The following is a 23730-nucleotide window of genomic DNA, read 5'->3' on the forward strand; positions in this document are numbered from 1 at the left end:
AACCATACAAAAAAAAGGTGAACTTTTTTAGAGCATGAATGATAGCGAGCGCCTCCTTTTAGATTTGAGAGTAACGCTGTTGCGCCTCGTTGAGGGTCTTGGAAGCATAGGCAATGGGTCGTTCCGACCCATCCTCATACCGATGGGTGAGAACAGCCCCTAGGCCATACTGTGGCGCATCAGTCGCCAGAACCAAGTGCTGACCCGGACGGAATGTGGCAAGACAAGGTGCCGACTGTAAATGAGCCTTCAAGCGGACAAAAGCCTGCTCACACTCGTTGGACCAACAGAAAGGGACGTGTTTACGTAACAGCTGATGCAGAGGATAAGCTACCGCCACTGCGGATGGAATGAATTTGTGATAATAAGCAATCTTGCCTAGAAACGCCTGAAGTTCTTTGACCGTAGACGGCTGGGGTAGAGCGTTAATGGTCGCAACGTCCTGACGTAGAGGACGTATACCCTCACGGGACAAGTGGAAACCAAGATACACAATGGAGGGGTGGAAGAACTGTTACTTGTTCAGATTGCACCTCAATCCAGCCGAATGCAAAACCCAAAACAGTGAACGCAAATTACGAAGGTGCTCCTCAGTGGAGGCCCCTGTGACAACAATGTCATCCAGATAGTTTATGCAGCCGGGAACGGAAGCCGTGAGCTGTTCCAAAAACCGCTGAAAAATGGCCGGTTTGCTAGCGACGCCAAATGGTAACCGCTGGTACTGATACAACCCACAAGGAGTGTTGATGACGAGAAATTCCTTGGAAGTAGCATCTAACGGCAACTGATGGTACGCCTCCGATAAGTGATGTTTGGAAAAGAACTGGCCCCCAGCGAGCTTGGTAAACAACTCCTCAGGACAGGGAAGAGGATAAGTGTCAATGAGGCTCTGAGCGTTGACAGTGGCTTTAAAGTCACCACACAATCGCAGACTCCCGTTTGGTTTAGAAACCACCACGATCGGAGATGCCCATTCGCTGGAGGTAGGAGAATCCCTGAATCTGTTAACCTGTCTATCTCAGCCTTGACAGGTGCACACAACGCCACCGGAATAGGGCGTGCCCGGAAAAACTTAGGACGAGCTGTAGGTTTAAGAGTAATGTGGGCTTCAAAATCCTTGGCACAACCCAGACCAGCAGAGAACACGGACGAAAATTCAGAACACAATCCATCCAGCTGTTGATACGGAATATCCTCAGATATGAGGTGCACATCATCATCAATGGAGAACCCGAACAACTGGAAAGCATCATAACCTAACAGGTTTTCAGTGCCCGCATGACCCACCACATAATACGTGAGGGGCCGAACAACAGACTTGTAGGCAGTGGAAGCATCAAACTGGCCCATGATAGGAATTTTCTGTTTATTATAAGTCCTCAGATTTCGCGTAACCGGAGACAAAGGAGGGGAGCCCAACTCCAAATACGTGCGAGAATTAATGAGAGTTACTGCAGAGCCAGTGTCCACTTGCATGCGGATGTCTTTATCCAGAACACGAACAGTAACAAACAACTTATTTGTTTGAGAAAGCACACAGTGAACATCCATGTCCGATGCCTCGTCCTCGTCAATAGGAACTTTAGGGGACTGACACACAGAAGCAATGTGGCCTTTTTTCCTACATGAATTACATGTGGCCCAACGTTTTGGACACACTGCCCTGTAATGCTGTACAAAACAACGGGGGCAAGAAGGTAGTGCGGAACGAATCGGCTTCTGTAGTTGCTGGTTTCGCTGCAAGCATTGCGGCCCAACGCGACGTTGTTGAGGTGAGTGAACCGCCGCCACATCTTCGTTCTCCTGTGAAACAGGCAAATTGTCCATGTCGAGAGTTGACTGTACAGCGCCTACATCACACCATGCGTCTATTTGCGTGCCAGCAGCGTGAGACACTTCAAAGGATTGAGCGATGCTTAGAACTTCTGACAACGACGGGTTTGACAGTTGTAGGGCACATTGCCGAACTTCTTTATCAGGAGCAAGCCATAGAATAGCATCCCTAACCATTGAATCAGCATAAGACTCGTGATGAGTGTCCATGACAAACTGACATTTCCTACTCAGACCGTGTAGTTCTGCTGCCCAAGCCCAGTAAGATTGATGGGGCTGTTTACGACACCGGTAGAACGCCACGCAGGCGGCAACGACGTGGGTGTTTTTTCGGTAATAGTTAGACAATAAGTCACACATTTCTTGGAAGTACAGGGAGGCACGTTCCTGCAGAGGGGCTAACTGAGATAGCAGCTGATAGATCTGTGGGGAAATCCAAGATAGAAATAATGACTTACACATAGGAGTGTCGACAATACCGAAAGCCAAGAAGTGTTGCCGCAAATGATTCTCATAATCCTCCCAGTCTTCAGCGGCCTCATCATAAGGAGGGAATGGAGGCAGGGAAGAGGAAGACAGACGATGAGTAAGCGACGTCGACAACGCCTGAATCACAGCCGTCATCTGTGTTTGTTGAGCCTGAATAGTAGCCGTCAGCTGTGTTTGTTGTTCAATGAGTGCTTGCATAAGCTGTTCCATGTCTGCCCCGTCACGAACACGCAAATCCACAACGCAGTGAAAATATCCGACCTCGTTGCCAAAAAGTGTTATAACCTTTAATCACCAATAATTGTGTGGATATTCAACACTCTCTCTTAGAAACAATAGCTAATTACATGATAACAACTCAGTATCTCGTATTCGACTGGCGTGCCGTGACATGCGGCCGCCCCGTTCGTAGCTAGGTGACGCTCCAGCACTCAGCTGATTTGCAGAGCGCCTCTATTGCCATTTGCGCGTACTGTCGTGGCGGCACTGTTAAATGTCGTGGCATTGTCACAACAATTTTTACATTTGATTTTCTGAGTTGTGTGGTCACAGACCTCATCATGGGCCATGAAGTTATAGATATTTTTTGAGTGCTCATTTGAGGACAAACTGCTGTTGTAATTCAGCCACAATGATGAACTAAATGCAGAGGACAGTGATCATCGGGGAATAGCTCAGATTATGTCAGTGTACAGACAGTTCTCAGTGCATAACAGAACTACCCACATGAAATTTACTCCCAGTTTCAGACTGTGAGCTAGATCCCCAGAAAATCACACAGTTTTAATCTGCCAGGAATTTCATATCAGCACACACTTCAATAAGATGTCACTTTATCCAGAACTGCCTCCTTACTGTGAGGTAGGAAACCATGCTGCCACATGAGTTCCAAACATCACTCAGCACAAAGATTAATATGAGCATGGGAAATTAGGATGCTCAGGTCATAGGACTAGTGAGTGTTAGTACATGTTGACAGGCCTGTATGGCATTGATACAAATGCACTGTAAATATATGATGCAACTGGTCCAGTGGGATAAAGTGCAAATAATTAGGGAAATTCCAAAATGAGGACTATTTACATGGAATTTATAGTGTGTGTGCAGTCAACATTCACAATGCAGAGACCTCCTGGTAGGTGATGTGCATTCATTTCTCCTTATACAACACCCCACTGAGAACCTTTTCATTCAGCAAGACAATGCAGTTCCACACCACTCCAGAATTTGTCTTGTTAAATATTCTACCAACATGACAATAATACTTCCTTGGCTCTTTAAATTATCTGATATTTCTTCTATTGAAGACAGCTGATAATGTTATGACATATCTGTATGCCCTAGTGCCTAACTTCTATTCTGTCTCTTTGAGTTCTGAATGGTTGCTAGATGATCATGAATCATCATAGCTCCTTATAACTTTCTCACCTTGTCGAGCCTGTGCTACAGTACATTTTCCTTACCGTCAAAATGGCACGCAACTCGTGCATCCTATTGTGATACAACATATCATTCACTGCACATTCATGTAAGGGATGTGGTAGGTTTTCTTCAAGTTTATAAGTGTATTACTTCTAAGAGGAAATGGACTTAAGAAATAATAAACTGTGTTGTAATTAATAGTGTACTAATAAAAATAAACTTGATGGCTGTGATGTATAAGTTTTGTATTAAAAAGGGAGTTTTAGAAAACTGTAATATATACCATTAAAACGGCACAGAGAATAAAAAAGGCACTTAATCCTCTGTTTAAAATGATACATAAAATTCTGTATTTGAAAATAACATTTCAGATACCTCATTCTTTTGTCAATTTCAGTGTTTGTGCCCTCAGATGATGTAAAAAAGTCATGATGAATATGGGAATAAATTATGTGCCGCTGTAGAACACACACTGCATATCAATCAAACTCAAAATGCAGTTCAGTGAACGAAATTTATTCTAAGACACAAGATTTCTGTCAACAAAACATTTGATATATGATTTTAAACTCATTTTGTTCATACTTTTTCATCCTTTGTCAATAGAACACGAAGAAAATATCTGTTATCACTGGAACTATGATAACAGCATTAAACAAAAGAATGCCTTATACTTTGCTTGTTGTGTAAATGAGGTCTCTCTCATCAAAGTCTTCAGGTGCATTTTCTCTAGATTTATGAAGATGTTTACAGTTTCATTTTCCTGATGTGCTGGTGCAGTCAGCTCAGTCAGAGGCTGTTCCTATAGTATTTCATGTTATGAGCAATAAAAACATAGAATATTTGCTACTCATTACAAACAATGTTTTACAGTATCATTTTACTGCTAGAGTGCCAGAATAGACTGATGATAAAACACAAACAGTAATCAGCATACTGTACACTGATTAGTCAGAACATTATGACCACCTACCTAATAGCTGGCATGTCCACCTTTGGCATAGGTAACAGCAGTGACATGTTGCAGCGTGGAGGCAATGAGGCTTTGGTAGGTCACTGGAGGGAGTTGGAATTACATTTGTACAGAAAAGTCATCTCATTCCCGCAAATACTGGGGAGCGGGGTGATGAGCTCTGATGCCACATTCAATCACATCCCAGATGTGTTCATTCAGGTTCAGATCTGGCAAGTTGGGTGACCAACACATCAACTGGAACTCACCACTGTGTTCCTCGAACCACTCCATCACACTACTGACCCTGTGACATAGTGTATGATCTTGTTGGTAAATGCCACTGCCATCGGGAAGCATTATCATCGTGTGGTCTGCAACAAGTGAACTGGACCTCTTGGCTATCAAGGTGTCTTGCATGAACTCCCATAGATTACCAAATGAACATCTCAAAAAATGGTTCAAATGGCTCTGAGCACTATGGGACTTAACATCTATGGTCATCAGTCACCTAGAACTTAGAACTACTTAAACCTAACTAGCCTAAGGACAACACACAACACCCAGCCATCACGAGGCAGAGAAAATTCCTGACCCCGCCAAGAATCGAACCCAGGAACCCGGGCGAGGGAAGCGAGAACGCTACTGCACGACCACGAGCTGCGGGTAAAATGAACATTCCCCAGAGAAAGCCACTGCCAGCTTGTCTCTGTCCCGCAGTAACAGTGTCAAGGAGATGTTCCCCTGGAAGACAATGGATTTGCACCCTCCCATTGGCATGCTGAGGAGGGTATCAGCATTCATCAGACCATGCAACATTCTGCCACTGCGCCAACATCCAGTTTCAATAGTTACATATCCATGTCAGTCATAGTTGTCAATGTCATACTGTTAACAGTGGCACATGCATGGGTCATAGGCTGTGGAGGTCCATCGTTAGGGGTGTTCAGTGCACTGTGTATTCAGAAACACAACTACTCTGCGCAGACTTTAGTCTGATGTTAGTTCCACCACAGTTCGCTGCCTGTCTTGTTTTACCAGACTGCCCAGCCTCTGATTTTCAGCATCTGCAATGAGTGGTGGTTGCCCAACCCAAAGATGTCTGGACATGGTTGCACCTTGGTTTCACCATGTAATGAAGAGAATCACTACAGCTCTCCTTGAAGACCCAACAAGTCTTGCAGTATGTGAAATGCTCCTCATTACAAGCCTCCATGCAGTCACAATCTGCCCTCAGTGAAACTCGGATAGATTGTGTGCCCTAGACATTCCATACATGGACATCACACTCGCTGATACTACATCCATGGTGAGTGTGTGTTTGTGTGTTTGTGTGTGTGTGTGTGTGTGTGTGTGTGTGTGTGTGTGTGTGTGTGTGGGTGTCTGACTAGCAGTCATTCCGCACCAGATGACAGGTCTATATTAATAGTAGGTTGATGATCATAATGTTCTGCTCAATTAGTGTATAATGTATCAGTAAACCTATTCATGCACAGGATCTTTAAAACACACAACACATGGCCACCTTTTGAATGGTTCTATACCTCAAAAGCATGGATTGCTGATGACTGGTGGCATATATCATTTTCTGTAATGAATACTGGTAATGCCGTGTCTTAGATGACCATTGTATTCAAGTATGATGGTGCTGAGCAGAGAGGACATATTCTGGCAATGTTTTGGAGAAATGCACTAGCATTGCTCTTTTTCAAAGGAATCATCCAGATATTACCCTTAAATGGTTTAGGGAAATCACTGAAAACCTAAATCTGAATGCTATGACAAGTATCTGAACCACTATTTTCCCAAATATAATTTATTTATTTATTAAACCTTGCAAAATTTGGGCCATCAGGCATTCTACATATTTTACATTACATCTGTATCTGCATCTACATCTACATAGATACTACGGAAGCCACCATACAGTGGCAGTGGATGGTACCCTGTACTTCTACTTGTCATTTCCTTTCTTGTTCCACTCACAAAGAGATCAAGGGGAAAATGACTGTATGCTTCTGTGTGAGTCTTAATGCCTTGTATCTTGTCTTTGTGGCCTTTACTTGCAATGTAAATTGAAAGCAGTAGAATCATTCAGCAGACAGCTTCAAATGACGGTTCTCTAAATTTTCTCAATAGTGTTTCTCAAAAGAAATGTTCCGTTCCCTCCATGGATTCCCATTTGAGTTCCCAGAAGCATCTCAATAACACATACATGCAGTTCAAACATATTGGTAACAAATCTAGCAGCTTGCCTCTCAATTGCTTCAATGTCTTACTTCAATCTGATGTGGTCCACATCCCAAACACTCAAGCAGTATTCAAGAATAGGTCACACCAGAGTCCTGCATGTGGTCTCCTTTACAGGTGAACCACTCTTTCCTAAAATTCTCCCAAGTCTCCCTACCACAGTTCTCACATGCTTGTTCCATCACACATCGCTTTTCAATTTTATGCCCAGATATTTAAATGACTAGACTGTGCCAAGCAGGACACTAGCAGTACTGTACCTGACCATTACATGTTTGATCTCCCCACGCATCTGCATTAACTTACATCTTTCCACATTTAGGGCCAGCTGCCATTCATCACAACTGGAAATTTTGTCTAAGTCATCTTTTGTCTTTGTATAGTCACTCAACTTTGACACCTTACCATACACCATGGCATCAGCAAACAACCACAGATTGTTATCCACCCTGTCAGCCAAATCACCTATGTATATAGAGAACAACAGTGGTTCTACTACACTTCCCTGGGGCACTCCTGGTGATACCCTTGTCTCTGATGAACAGTCGCCATTGAGAACAACATACTGGGTTCAATTATTTAAGAAGTCTTTGAGCCACTCACATATCTGTGAACTAATTCCTTATGCTCATACCTTTGTTAACAGCCTGCAATGGGGCACCATGTCAAATGATTTCTGCAAATTTAGGAATATGGAATCTGCCTGTTGCCTTTATCCATAGTTCTCAGTATACCATGTGAGAAAAGCACAAGCTGAGTTTCACATGAGTGATCCTTTCTAAAACCATGCTGATTGGTGCACATAAGCTCCTCAGTTGCAAAAAAGTTTATTATATTCAAACTGAGAATATGTTCAAGGATTCTGCAGCAAAGAGGAGTTAGGGATATTGGTCTGGAATTTTGCGGGTCTGTTCTTTTACCGTTCAGTCTTTCAGTAAGAATATTATACTACATTTAGAAATTAAAGATTACAGTAATACAGATAAAAGAAAACACACACACACACACACACACACACACACACACACACACACACACACACATTTTACAGTTCACATACTGTGGAAATATGTTCCAAAACTTTTTGAGGAGGTAAGCAGGAGTCTTTTGCCACACTGAGACAGAATTCTCTATCCAGCTGAGATGCTCATACAATACTACATCCAAGTACTTCACTATTTTCTGATAAAGTACTGAAATACTGTCAAGCTGAGTATGAGATAATTGTTTGTGGATTTTTAAATTTACTCATTTCTCATCAATGATAAAATCTGCTACAGCTGTAAAAATTATTCATTTCTAAAAAGGGAAGCAAACGTAGTTTCAGGACATATGTCCCATCTTCAGGTGCATATTAAAATGTGAGTCCACAAAGGATGCACAACTAAGATTAAAATAGGTTAAAATTGTGCATCCCTGGTCCATGGCATGCAACAGAATATCCTTCATTTCTGATGGGATACAAAGATTAAATTCCACTTTTTAGCATTTAGTGTCAGCCCCAGGATTTTCACCCATGTTACTGCTGAAAACAGATCATCATCATCATCATCATCATCTGTAAGACCTCAGCATGTATACCTGCAAAATGGGTAAAACTGGAGGTAGACAAACTATTTTTACAGAAGGACCAAGCCATTGAAATGACACTGACAAATAAGAAAGACACAACTGGGCCTGAGACTGAACCATGTGATACTCTTGAGGGAAAATGTTCCCAGTATGATTTTTCATTCCCATAGACGAAACGCTGCTGTCTGATTTTCAAGTAGCTTTCAAATCACTTCAGTGCACTGTCTGATAAATTTAACTGTCATATTTTCTGAGCAGTGTGTCAAAATTGAAAGTATCTAAAGCACTGCTACAGTCTAGAAGTGCTGATGTTATTGCCTCACAGTTGTTAATGGCATATTTCAGGTAATCATTTACCATAACTAGTGCAGTGTTTGCACTATAGGGTTTACAAAGCCCAGACTGATATTTGTCATATAGGTTGAATTTGTACAAGTGTTCAGTGATTAGGCCATGAATAATACACTCCAATGCTTCCAAATCAGTGGGTAATATGCTAATGGTGAGTAATCACTAGGAGATTAGCACTGTCTTACCACAGCACCATGTCACTTGGAATCATTGTATGGAGAGCCATCGCATTATGATTTAAGGTTACCTATGGTAATAGTTATGGGAATCCTGATAATACAGCTGTATGTCATGAGTATCCTTTGTCATCATACGTTATGTATTATGAGTCAGTACCTCTGTACTATCTTTACATTGGGCAACACTCATCCATATATAAATAACGTTTATCTTTATGAAATGCCTGTAAGATGTTCAGCTCACATTTTATGTCTTGGATCTTAGCTTCTAATTGTTCTACTTGAGATTTTTATGGCTGTTGAATGATCATGAATCATCATAGCTCCTTAGAACTTTTTCATCTTATGGAGTCAATGTCAAAACGCAGTCTCTTCGACTTCAAAAGGATCATAATTAAGCTGCAATGATAAATAAAATGCAGATGGCAGCGATCACTGTTGAACATCTCAGACTGAGTCAGTGTATAAACTGTTCTCAGTGCATCAGGTAGCTACTATGGCAAACTTCCTGACAGGTTAAAACTGTATGCCAGACAGGTTCAAGTCTCAGTCCAGCACACAATTTTAAACTGCCAGTAGGCATATAATACACAACAGAGTGAAGAATTCTTTCTTGAAACAACCCAGTTTATTTCTGGACAACAATGTAGGTATGTATGATGTCACTTTATCCAGAACTGTCATCTTACTATGAGGTAGCAAACGACATTGTCACATGACTTCCTTAAGTCACACAGCACAGAGGTTATACGAGTATGGGAAATTTAGATGCTCAGGCCAGAGAACTTGTGAGTCTTAGTACTTGTTGGTAGGCACTTAGGGCACTGGTACAGATGCACTGAAAATCATGTGATGCAACTGGACCAGTGGATAAGTGTGCAAATGATTAGGTCTATCACAGAATGAGGACTATTTACACTTAATTTCTAGTGTGTTTGCAGTCAATTTTTCGAATACGGAGACTGCTGGCATATGATGTGCATTCATCCCTCTTCCATTGTATACAGTACCCCACTAAGAACCATTTTGTTAGGCAAGATATTGTTGAATATTCTGCAGACATGACGATAATACTTCCTTGGCTCTTAAAAATATCTGACCTGTCTTCCACTGAGAACAATTGATAATGTTATGACATATTTGTATGTGTTAAAATTTTACACATGAAATAATAACATAAATCTACTAGTTATTCTCACAGTAAATTAACCCTTAAGTGGTCGCACAGGGTGTTCATAACACCACAGTCATCCTTGTTTATGGATTATTACATAATGGATAGGAGTATAACGTCATGTTATTTGGTACCTTTCTAGGACATAATGTGAAAGCTTTGAGTAACAATAGAATCTACAATGGAAGCGCAAGTTCCAAGAAAACATGCAACAATATGCCTTGGGGTGTTGTCTGCATACCGTGCGACTCTTTATGTTGCAGTACTGAAAGAAAGCACACAGTTGTGTTCCATAGCAGCTGCTTGTATTTTGTCACTTTGTGCAGTTAGAACAGCTATGGATCATTATGAAATAAAACAAGAAAGAATGTGGAAGCTTCTGAAAGAGGTCTTAGACAAAACGTTTGAAGGAGGTGAAGGGGAAGAGAAGGAAACAGATGGTTGTAAAGTTCTCTCTCATCACAGTGACATGGAAACAGAGGATGAAGACAACCTGGAACTGGAACCGCAAGTAAGTGCAGCAGATAATGAAAGCAAAAATGATTTTTTTATTGGAAAAGATAAGGTTACAAAATGGATGAAAAATTATCCTAGTTGCAATGTAAGAACTATTCATCTCCCTGGTGTGAAATTTATCGCAAAATCTGCGAAAACTGCTGTGGCCTGTTTTTTGATATTTATGAATGATGTAATAATTAGAATGATTACATCATGTGGAAATATTTACATACAACAAAACAAAAGGCGTTGAGCACTATGGAACTTAACTTCTGAGGTCATCAGCCACCTAGAACTTAGAACTACTAAAACCTAACTAACCTAAGGACATCACACACATCCATGCCTGAGGCAGGATTCGAACCTTCGACCGTAGCGGTTGCGCGGTTCCAGACTGTAGTGCCTAGTACCGCTCAGTCACCCCAGCCAGCTAACATACAACACATTGCATCAAATTTCACAGGAGACTGTGATGCCAAACCAACAAATGAGGAAGAAATCAAATCTCTTCTGGGTCTGTTGATATAGGCTGGGCATTACAGGGCAGGACACCAAAACCTGGAAGACTTATGGGACACAAATGGTTTTGTAATTTCAGTATTTCATGCAACAATGAGACAGAACACAGCATAGAGAACTTGATTGCCTAGCTGTGTTCAGAGAAGTGTTTGAATTATTCATGTCCAACTATATCAGTAATTATACTGTGTCTGGATATATGGCAGTGGATTAACAACTGGTTGCATTTAGAGGCAAATGCAGTTTCCAACAGTATACACCAAGCAAGCCTGCAAAATACGGTTTGAAAATTTTCACCTTATGTGATGCAAGAACATGGTATACTTTGGGGATAGAAATCTAGATTCAGAAACAGCCAGGGGGTCCCTTTGTACTGACAAACTTGTCTAAGGAGATAGTAAATATACTTGTACGGCCTATCGAAAGTACAGGACACAATATGACACTAGACAACTGTTTTTGTTCCGTACCACTGGCTGAAGAGCTCCTGAAAGACACTTACAGTAGTAGGATCTCTTATAAAGAATAAGAAGGAGCTCCCTCAAGACTTTGTTTGCATTAGAGGTTATGAGCTTTTTGGATTCGCAAAGGATATCATCATAGTTTGATATGTACCAAAGAAGGGCAAAAACATTACTCTCCTTTCACCTTTGCATCATGACGGTGCCACTGACACTAACACTGTGGAGGAAAAGAAACAGAAATTATAACAATGTACAATAAGACCAAAACAGGTGTGGATACAACAGATGAAATGTGTGCTACTTATTCAACCTCAAGAAAAACTAGATGCTGGACACTTGCTGTATTTTTCTGAATTATTGACTTTGCTTGCATTAATGCCTTCATTATATATGCAAATAATAACAACGAGAGGATTTATGTGATGTTGGAAGGTCATTAGTAAATCCCATAGTGTGCAAGAGAGCAGCCACTCACTCCCTGCCTAAACTAGTTAGACAGAAAGCCGCTCAAATGGTGGGAATTGAAGACAGCAACAATGCACCACCTTCTAAACAAAGAATACTTAAGCCCAGGCACTGCACAGTTTGTCCTCGCAGTAAAGATATAAAAGTTAAATTGCACTGTGCTCAATGTTGAAAGTCATGTGTGTAAAGTACATGAGAAATGTGTGTGAAAAGTGTTACAATAATGCATCCCTTGCAGCCAGTGAGAATGACTGATCTCATAAAATGTTTGTATGAGTTGACTGAACAAATGTTTAATTATACGTATAATGTCTTATACCTGTAATACAGTATGAAGAATAACAGAAATAAATAATTAAACAAAATATTGTAAGAAAATGGGAATTATTGGTTATGTTTCAAATAACCCAATTTAATAATAAAATAATATTAAATAAAATCATTATGTACCAGGAAATAACGTTCTAAATAGCCATTTGTGAAGTACACATATTCATATCAGTGATATGCTGCACAACAATGTCATTATAGCCACTTTTATTTGGGGTGTTAGCAACATCCTATGTGACTATTAATGTTAAGAAAAGCCGCATGGCCGCATAAGGGTTAACATTGAATTAATACCCATCTTTAAAATTCTGACAGTGAAACAGAGAAATACTGTAAATAACTTCAATAACTTTACAAGTGACTATTCTATGCTAAGTATGGGTGCCAATATACTTAAATTGTATACACTCATTAAATACATGATGTTAAATATACCCACAAACATTTTGCAAGGACTTACGTGAACATAATCTTTCATTTGTGCTGTCTTCAAATCATGTTTCCACTTATCTTCAATCCAAGAGGCTAGTTCCAAAGTAAGTATTTTCCATTTATTGGCCACAATGACTTCCCACAGTGCTGCTGAATCTGTTATACTTAAATATGCTAATTCTTTCTGATGTTTGTTTGAGTCAGTTCCCTGAAAATCATGTCACAATCTAAATTTTGTAAAGCTGTGGTTTGAAACAGGTATTAAACTGATAAAGTAAGTTTCCTCCATAAAAACTAGAATAAGTATGAATTATATGAAACTGAACAGAAATTTTACTATCTTTAAACTCTATATCATTAGTATCATGTTGTAAATCAATAGGCAAGTTTATTACACACTCAGCTCTGAACTTGGCCAGAATAGTGCACCAAGTCCAGCTGCTGACCGGTATTGCTGTGGTACTTAGATGATTCCCATAGCCACAGAAGTGAATTTTGAGCCACCAATATTCATATCACAGTGCCTACACAGTGTTTTGGTAAGTACTTGTCTTCATATTCATTAATGGATGTGGGTAGTCCTCAACATGCTCCAGTTCCATAATAATTGAAAATTGGGCACATGTCATAATGTTATGAGTTGTCATTGACAACAGCATAGTTTGTGTGGAGCCAGGAGGAGAGCAGATTTTGGCTCTCATGCTGGCACAGTTGACACTGGCTACCAAGCCAAGCAAGCCGTGTACTTGCTTAATACTGCATGCAACATGATACGTATACTCCCTACAATCTGAAGAAGTACTATTAAATATTAATTGATGTTTATCACACTTAGTATACCAAATTCTATGGATAACACAACCATACTGTTGAAACTTCAAATCAATAATGTAATTACTTTTGTAGACATCAGTCTTTACCTAAAACACAAATGACCATGCCAATATTGTGAAATAGAGTTAGGGACTGTAATTTAGTCATCTATAGTATCTATTGAAACTACAGGTTCACATAATCTAATTTTCTGGAATTTTCTTTAGTTTCATTACCACAGATAACTGACATAATTAAAAGTACTTTGGAAAATTATTATTTCATTGAGTTTTGATGGAGTGAGTGTTTTGGAGACTGAGAGAGTGTGTGCATGAGAAAGTTGTTGTGCAATACAGGAAATATTGATGTATAAGGATAGTGGGAGACCAACCTGCCTCGCCACATTTGGTGCATTTTGCGGCCAGGAAAAGTAAAGTTCAGCATAGAATTACTTTAAAAGCAGTTGTGTAAAACCTGTTTTAGAAAGACCCACACATTTATAGAAAAACTTCTGAAGTGAAGCAATAGAAGAAGGAACTTAAACCCAATGCAGGTACATAAACAATATTAGCAGCAGGACAGGACACAGCTGAAAGAGGTCAGTGAACACAGGGACACTGGCAGTAGCAGCTTGGAGCAGCGAGCCATAGCTGACCAGCAGCAGTAGAATTTGGCAACTGTGGATGGTGCTGTGGGGTCCCAGAAACTCAGCCAGAGCTGGCAGCTTTTGGCAATTAGACTAGACTTGAATTTGTTATCAATTAAAATGTAATAAGAAATAATGTAAATGAAAAAAATTGTAATTGTAAAAACTTTATACTTAGTTAAAAACACACATGCACATAAAATTATGTGTTATGAGCAATAAACTGAATTGAATTGAACTGAATTGAATTGAAGTAGCATCTCACCATGCTAACAAAATGGAGAAACAGCTAAGTAATGTTATGCTTCATTTGGTGTGCGAGTGTGGAAAGAAACTTCTCAACATGTAGAAAAATGATAAGCCTGTAATAAGTGAAATGTAGGAGGCTGTAGACTGTGATGATTCAGTATTTGCAGAAGATATTATAAGAGGAAATTTTAGTTTTAATGTGTCTCAAATTAATGACAGTAGTTATCCAAATTTATTACCTGATACTTATGAGGGACTAAGGTTTTGAAGTTGATGAGAAAAATTTATGTACTGCAGCTCAAGAAATAAGTAGTGAACAGACATCTGGTCCTAATGTTAAATTAGTACTATTTACTATTACTGAAGTGAAAACAGAGCCAACATCAGAGGCTGGTCAGCAGAAAGTTAGCGATGATTGCGAGCATTTTCCAAAAACATTATGAAGCAGACAGGAGGAGGAGGGGGGATTTTAGTAATATTATGAACGGAATGGTCCTAATAGTCACTATGGGACTGAACTTCTAAGGTCATCAGTCCCCTAGAACTTAGAACTACTTAAACCTAACTAACCTAAGGACATCACACACATCCATGCCCGAGGCAGGATTAAAACCTGCGATGAATGGAATGAATAGTAAAATAGGTGGACTGGGTAATTAAATGAATAGTAAAATAAGTGGACTAGGTACAGATATAAGTATTTTGAATACAAAAATAAATCAATTTGGATCTGATATGTATAGCAAAATAAGTGGATTCATTTTGGGAATCTGTCAGGGGTTTATAAAACATTCAGAACAGTTTGATGACAAATTGAAAAGTTTTAAAGAGGAAATTCAGGGGAAATGGATCACAGAATATGAGGCTTAAGTGATTCTGTAAGAAATGAGATACCAAAGCTTAATGAAAGCATGAGAGGACAAATTTGCTATGTGAAACAAGAATGTAAGAATGACACTGTAACAGTAAAAGGTGAGCTAACTATCCATATAAATCAAGTTGCTGAAGGCAGTAAACAGCTAGGTGAACAGTTAAGTGCTGACTTGAATAAAGTAAAGGCCCAAGTAGATCATGTAGAAAAACAGTGTAACAAATTTCCAAGCAGGTTACATCTGTCAGAGTTAACGTTTACCTTTGTTATGTAATACACCTTCAAATTTATTCTCCAGTATTTTAGTCCTCATTGAAACATAACTGGAGGTAGGTAAAGTACCTTTAATGAAGCTGTTGACTCAAATTGCTGGTAACAATAAGGTTTTATCCTCTCATAATTTATTTTGGAACAGAGGAGGTACTTCAAAATAAAAAAGAAAGGTCAATTTATATATTTCACACTGTAATTCTCTATTAAACAGTATGTTATAATTATATTGAGAGACATTTGAAATTCTTAAATTGTAGAAAAATTTATTTAAAATATTTTCGATTGAAAATTATTATTCAGAATTTAGTCATCATTGTCTCAAATGTAATTCATTTCATTGAAAACATGTTACTTCAGGAAAAAAATCACAAAATTATGACAGAAACAAAATATAGATTATGTAATGTTTGTATATAAATAAAAGTTATTTTGATTAATGGATACATTTTGTTATGTGCCAACAAGAGCATAACACGTTTCACTCAAACAATATGTCTTTCAAAAATAGTGTTTGCAAAAGAACTTGGTAATTCTAGAACTTCTGAATATAATTTTTATATAAGTTTAAATAACAAATACTATTCCTTTCTAAAAGTAAGACACTATCTTCCAAAAATGTATAATTTTTTTGAAATTTATATTTTAATTAGAAAATTGTTGAAATTAAAATGGTGTATTTTCCTTGAAGGTTGTGGCATGAACAGCTAAGTCAAAAATAGGAGAAAAATGTGCCAACTGCACTTTAGTTCAGCTATTCAGGTTCTTAGGTTCAATGTACTCTTCACTATGATGTATTCGGATGTTTACTCATTCTTTCGTGCAGACTCTGATTTTATGTTAAAATTTTCATGCTCAATTTGGAAATATGTTGTGTGTTAAAAATTTGATTGGAAGAAAATAAATGTACAGAAGTCAAATTATGAAAAGTGTTTCGTTCATTCCAATAACAAACAAACTCTTATGACCACATTATGGAAACAAGCTGAAGATGATTTCCTAGAAATCCAGAAAATATAAGTGAAATCTAAAAAATGGTTCAAATGGCCCTGAGCATTATGGGACTTAACATCTGAGATCATCAGTCACCTAGAACGTAGCACTACTTAAACCTAACCAACCTAAGGACATCACACTCATCCATTCCTGAGGCAGGATTCAAACCTGCGACCGTAGCGGTCACATGGTTCCAGACTGAAGCACCTAGAACTGCTTGGCCACAGCTGCCGGTAAGTGAAATCTTTTTGTATTCTTAATTATTTCTTCCCAGTTAGAATTATGAAGTGCAATAATAGTTTGAAGTTTTACCAAAAATGCACATACAAATATTAATGTCCAGCTTTATGGTTAAAACTATTTGGAAAGAGATACATTATGGTATGGTATGCTTGTATGTGATGGAATATTACAACATCTATTTTATTTATTTTAATGTGACTGTGACTGTAACTTATCTTTCAGAATATTGTACAGTTGGTAAAAAGACAGCATATCAGTTGTTAGTTTAATTATTCATACTTAAAAAATAAACTTTCCATTTCTGTAATACTTATAACAGTTACAAAATTTAGATACAGCAGAGCATGATTTTTTGTTTATATTGTCTCCCCTTACCCTAATACTCTTAACATATACATAACTGTTACATAGTCTAAATGATTTCTGATACATTTGTTCCTTTACATTTATTAATGTTTAACATTTACTCTGTTTATTGAATCACACTATCTATGTCTCGTGTGTGTGTGTGTGTGTGTGTGTGTGCCCACACATCATTTTCCATAGTCACAATAGGATTCAGCAATGTCACGTACACTATATTCTCAATCTTGCAACGGTTTTAACCCCTCCCACATTTGAAACAATGGCTTGGTGTACAGATGTCTGAGGAATACAGGGAACTCAAATCTGCCAATGCCATCTGGTTCAATTCTCTGAGGGGGAACTTCTGTGGCAAAAGGTTTGAAGAAGCTGTTGCAATGTTTAAAAAAGTCCTCAGAAGTGAACAGCAGTTACATGCAACAGCAAAGTAGGTTTGTAGCAAACTAGAAATGGCAATAAAAGCTTTAGTAATAGATATAGTTTTAGGAGAGAGCAGTACATACTTTTTGAATACACCTCATACAACTTGACTCATTCCATATCCGCAAAACACCTTATGGAACATGACATATGAATGAATGAACGAACATTTAGTATGAGCTGCCAATCATTGTACTTGCTTGATATGACCTTATGTTAATTTAATTTTGTGAAGTTATAAACTATTCAGAGACTGCTACATTATCTGTAAAAAGTCTTTGGCTGTGACTGATATTCCTACTAATCCATTAAAGTATAACTGCTGTATCCACCAGAAGATGTGGTACACAGCCACACAGAGAGGTCACCATGCAGCAAGGTCAGTCTCCAGAGCTGTGCAATACATGTACGGTCAAATGCTGTAGATGGCGCCCACAATACGGACTACATTATGTCTATGCCTAACATCATGCAAATAGTTCCCATGGATATTTACCCATCAAATGTGGATATAAGCAGACACACAGCTTCACACAGACACAGTGTATCAATAGTTAGTTTTAAAATATCAACACCATGCCTCAAGGCAGCATCAGAACTATCTACAGTTTAATTCCCAGAAGAGCCAAACTGGACAGTCGACTAGATATGTTAGCAACCATTCAATGGATTCACGACCAAACCATGCTGAAAGTTGCATCAGTGCAAGAGGTCTTTTAACAATATTTCCATTCAACATCTGCACACTAAAGTTAAGCTGTGTAATATTTATACTAACAAATTATTGTAAATTGTTGCTAATTTGTGTTACCTTCAATATTTCTCAGGATGTATATGCTACAAGCTTCAATTAATAGCCATGGTTTCCTGAAAATTCAGTTTCACTTAGAGTGGCCACTTTACCCCATCTTCCCCCACAAAAATAAGTTCATGCATGCTGTTGGTGACACAGATGCTTTTTTGAAATGATCAACAATGTCTGGAGCCATTAACTACATAGCATATTTTCATTGTGACCTGTGTTGTGGTACTGAATAGCCAATAAATAGTGAACCATTTAGATATTTCTGCCATCTGTTGTTAATGTTGTTATGGCTGAAAATGGAAGATCATTTTGGTACGTTCTTTGTTTTCAGAATTCTTTATGGTTGCTACTGGGAAGACAATTATGTTCAAATCAGAATATCATGCTTGAACTCAGAGTACATTCTGTAATCTTGCCACAGATATAGGTGTGACATATATAACCATTATTCAGTAGGTTAGTCCTACTGTGACTGTTGTGACTTGTAGCCTCTGCTGACCACTGCAAACAATTCTGTACTCAAATTAACTGAAATAAATTACATTCAAGACCAAATTTAATACAATTGTAATATCCAGATTTATTTTAAAAACTGTTCTGGTTGGTCAACATGTGTTGTTGGGTTTTTGCAATTCAGTCTTTTTGCACAAGTGTGGTAGTAAAATCTACAGGGCACTAGGGGTATAAGTGCAGATATTTCTACTGATGACTGTGGACAGTTTAATAAACCAGATTACATCAGTATTTGCTTCGGGCATTGAAATGTGGATATGTGGGCAGGAAAAGGTAGTCTATACTGACAGGAACAGTCCACTTCACAGATCAGTTATGACTGTGCAGGAAACTTCAGGTAGTAAATTATGTGATATGTTTGTTGGAAGACTGTCAAACACAGACAAAAAACAACGAACACACTGTCACGGGTACATACTAAGGTACCAATGATCACAATATCTATACTTACACACCTGACATCCTGTAAAGTGATAATCTTTGTGTAGGGACATAGAAATTTAATCAGAGCAGTAATCCCTAATTTTACTTCATGAATAAACAACTGACAAGGGGAAGGCCTCACACACGGCTAACCAATTCGGCTCAAATTTGGCAGGTCGCTTGTGTACAACCGAAAACAAAGGAATATAAGTTATTTTGTGTCAACACCCCCACAATTTTCAGAAAATCACCCCTAAAGGTTATGACAAGCAATCGACTCAAAATTGGCGGGATCGATAGATAATTGTAAATTGAGCCTTTTTCATCATCAGGTATGGGGGCCGCAAACGCAAAATTTTCCAGAAATCGAGGAAAGAAACTTTTACAACTGCCGCTTCTGTACCCACACAAGTAAACACCTTTCGCTGACAGCGCCGATAGGGCAATAGCCAAGATAATTGGCTGGGAATCGGAAAACAAGGGTTCGAATCTCGAATAGGGATAGGAGGGTTAATAAGGTACATAAATCAATAAGGAATGATAATAATACTTACTTTATTAACCCTCCTATCCCTATTATTTGAGATATGGAAAAATACAAATGAAAAGAACAACATCCGTTAGGCTTCTTCGAGATTCGAACCCGGGTTCTCCAAGTCCCAGCCAGTTATCTTGGCCGTTGAACTATCAGTGCTGTCGGCAGAAAGTGCTTACTTGTGTGGGTACAGAAGTGAGAGTTGTAAAAGTTTCTTACCTCGATTTCTGGAAAAGTATCCATTTTCGGACCCTATACCTGATGATGAAAAATGCTCTACTTACAATTATCTATCAATTCCGCCAATTTTGAGTCAATTGCTCATCAATACCTTTAGGGCTGATTTTCTCAAAATTTCGGGGGTGTTGAGCCAAAATATCTTAGATTCCTTCGTTTTAGGTTGTACACAAGTGACTTGCCAAATTTGAGCTGAATCGGTTGGCCGTGTCTGAGGCAATCCATTTGTGAGAATTGATTTCAGCACTTTAGCTTTAATTTTTCAGTTGTTATCACTATCCACAAGAAGTATTCTGACACTATTTACATTGGTGAGCTACATTTAATGATGAAAGTAACTTTCACATGATGTGTCACTACTAAATAACGTTGTTCAATGAAACTTGGACCATATGTATAAAGAACTTCTTCAGTACAGAAGGTAACTGAAAGACATATGCAATGAGGTAAACAGAAATGACTCTTTTATTCAAGGACAATAATTACACTGAAGTGACTATGATTTATGATGGTCTCATGGGCATTACAAAGGATGGGACATGGTTCTTAATAGAGTATGTGCTCACAAATTATGCCTCCCATACCAAAACACCTAGACCACCAAGACACTCATGTCTGGTAATATTTCTGTGTGCGCTATATGTTTCCAACTTGTTAGCACATCAGGCAAAGAGTTCAACCCCACGCAGTCACTGTGCAATTGTGGAGTGTGAGATTGCATGCCTTGAAGACCTGTTCAATTTTGTGGTAAGTGCATCCACTGTTTGATGTATGAGTCCATTCTTGCCTCTCGCATAATGTATTGTTGATCTGCTGTTGCAGTTGATCATGTTCAACTACTTCATCTCCTTTGGGCGGCAGTGCCTGTGGTTTTCAACACAACCTACATACTTGAAACATTGCTGTGATCTATACCAAACTTCTGGGCTACACTTTGCCCTTCATCCCCAAATGCTGTCTGTGGGCCACATTTTAATAAAGAACATCACCATAATACTCCATAACTGCTTGCTGATTGACATAAACTGTCTTTTCTCATCCTTATGGTACAGTACCGGCCACATTCTTCGCTGGCATCATGTTGTGGCTTTGGACCCATTTGCCACTATAGTCGTGACCTCATGCCATGTGATGTCCAGCTTTCTGTGCATAACTGAGTGATCTCTGACAACATGCTCCCATACTTTAATTCATTTTCAGTGAGTAGTTAATAAGTTACTTCGCTTATATATCTCATCCTTAAGTGTTGCAGAGCAGTGTATTTTGCATAATGAGATGGTTATAATGTCTGAGTTTTAAATATATGCTGTACTGGTGTTTTGTACCCAGCCATATGAGAGTTTAAATAATATCCTTCCAGTAACTAAGTGTTTATTTATTAACTTTTGAATCTCTGAAATTGCGGCTTTGTTTTACTCTAAATTCAGTTGGGTCAGATGTTTATTAACAATTTTTGGAAGTTTTTGCATTCATTTTTCATTTTAACCTTGCTGGTGATCCCATTCACTTATCTGACAAATTTACTTACCTTACTTCTGTACAAGATAGTGGATATTTTTTGTGAATGAGTGATACACTAACAATGTGGTCTGGTTGAATTAAATGGTCTATGGATTAGGAATAAGACAAAGAATGTATTCAGTGTACTTAATTTTGGTAACTGAAATACAATTGCATCTTACAAGATCTTCCTAAATTGAATTAAAAATTCTGATGTTAACTGGGTTTTGTTGAATGTTTAAATATGGTAGTACCCTTCATTATAAATGTTTTAAAGTATTGAAACCAAGATAGCGAATCTAGTCTAATTCTTTCCTGTTGATGACTAGATCCCATGTTGTACTTTTCTGTCTACTTTTCTCATACTGTTTCACTTAGCAGTCCCCTAACCTGCCCCAAAACATGCTTGTATATCCCTTGCTATGACTGTATTTTCTAACTCCCATCCATTATTTGTCTTGGTCTCCCTATTGCATGTTCCTTCAATTTCAAACACAAACATGTTACTGATCAATATTCAGCTATAAAAATCTATGAGACATGTGAAACTGTTATTAAGATAACATGTTCCAGATCATGATGTTCATCATGGGGATTATGTACAGTAAAATTAGCCATTTTACTGATTTTTTAATTTTATTCACTACTTAGAAAATTATAAAAAGGAAACTCAAAATAATAAAATATTATCACTCACAAGTGAAATACCAAGGCCACTGATGGACACAAACATTTCCAAGTTGCTCTTCTCTGCTTCAATTCTGCTTTGTGCTTGATAAGCAATCCTCTCATCTTGTGTGAATAAGAGAACTCTCTGGTAACTCTCTAAGTAGCTTACCCAGTACACAACAACTTTGTCTTTGCGAGTTTTCTTTAGCTGTCAAAAACAGAAGATTTAGTACATTTATAAATATAAATTTATGTGAAAAATTAAATATCAGTCTTCAAATGTAGAACAAGCGACATGTAACACTCACTACAGTAAACAAATATTCAAAATAGGAATATTCACTTCCAAATAGGTCTAACAGAATACCTTTTGGCAACTAATTTTGGAGACTTCATAAAGCAATCTTCCAGGATGTGAAGCCTAGTTGACTTGCATTTCAGCAACATCAGATTTAAAAATATCATTTACAGACAATGCAGATGAAAAACAATCTCCCCCCCCCCCCCTAATTTAAAGCTCCCTTGGAATGTGGGCATCTCATAAGAAATATATTAACAAAAGATGCTTAAAACTGTTATAAATAAGGAAGCTTTTAAAATATTGAAAATCATGACTAAAAAACAAGAATTTTTCCAGAAACAGTGATTACATGTGTGTGGTCTGTGGTTGTTTGGATGTTTTGTCAATTTTAGAAGAAGACCTTATGGCCAAAAGCTCATAAGTTTGTTCAATCTTTTTGTTGTGTCTGTCTGTGTCTCAACATCTCCTCTCTATGGTGTGCAGCAATCTATCTTTTCATAATATAGTCATTATTCCATCCTGGATTTTCCATTTTTGATAAGGATAACTGAAATGTCCAAAAATAATTTAAAACCTTACGTATGCCATGCTTCTCACAGAAAATACTACAGTATTTACATTTACACCAAGACAGTAAAATCCACTCCCAACAAATATTAACTAAATAGTTTGTGTAAACAATTACATGTCTAATTCCTTGTGTGTGTGTGTGTGTGTGTGTGTGTGTGTGTGTGTGTGTGTGTGTGTGTGTGTGTGCATGAAAACATAAGTACAAATGTTAACTGCATTTATCTTGCTTTAAAACTTCAGTCTAACATAATAATTGTTATGCACATGATATCCTATTACCACAGGAAATGATGTAGATTACATGAAGATTTCTAACAATCTATAACAAAGACCAACTGACTAAAATTTTATTGCAAGAATGTAATGTTGTTCTACA

General features: G+C 38.2%; 1 protein-coding gene across 3 annotated transcripts in view; it reads right to left on the reverse strand.

Moving 5' to 3' along the window:
* Positions 1-23730, reverse strand: part of LOC126297832 (intermembrane lipid transfer protein VPS13A-like) — a 759301-nt gene that overhangs the window by 143803 nt on the left and 591768 nt on the right. For all 3 annotated transcript variants that reach the window (XM_049989081.1, XM_049989080.1, XM_049989079.1), the window contains exons 51-52: positions 22512-22691; positions 12959-13138 (exon numbers count right to left, since the gene is read on the reverse strand). In XM_049989081.1, coding sequence (XP_049845038.1) covers positions 12959-13138; positions 22512-22691 — 360 coding nt within the window. The remainder of the gene's footprint in view (positions 1-12958; positions 13139-22511; positions 22692-23730) is intronic.

The sequence above is a fragment of the Schistocerca gregaria genome, chromosome X (genome assembly GCF_023897955.1).
Source record: "Schistocerca gregaria isolate iqSchGreg1 chromosome X, iqSchGreg1.2, whole genome shotgun sequence".
NCBI classification, from domain to species: domain Eukaryota; kingdom Metazoa; phylum Arthropoda; class Insecta; order Orthoptera; family Acrididae; genus Schistocerca; species Schistocerca gregaria.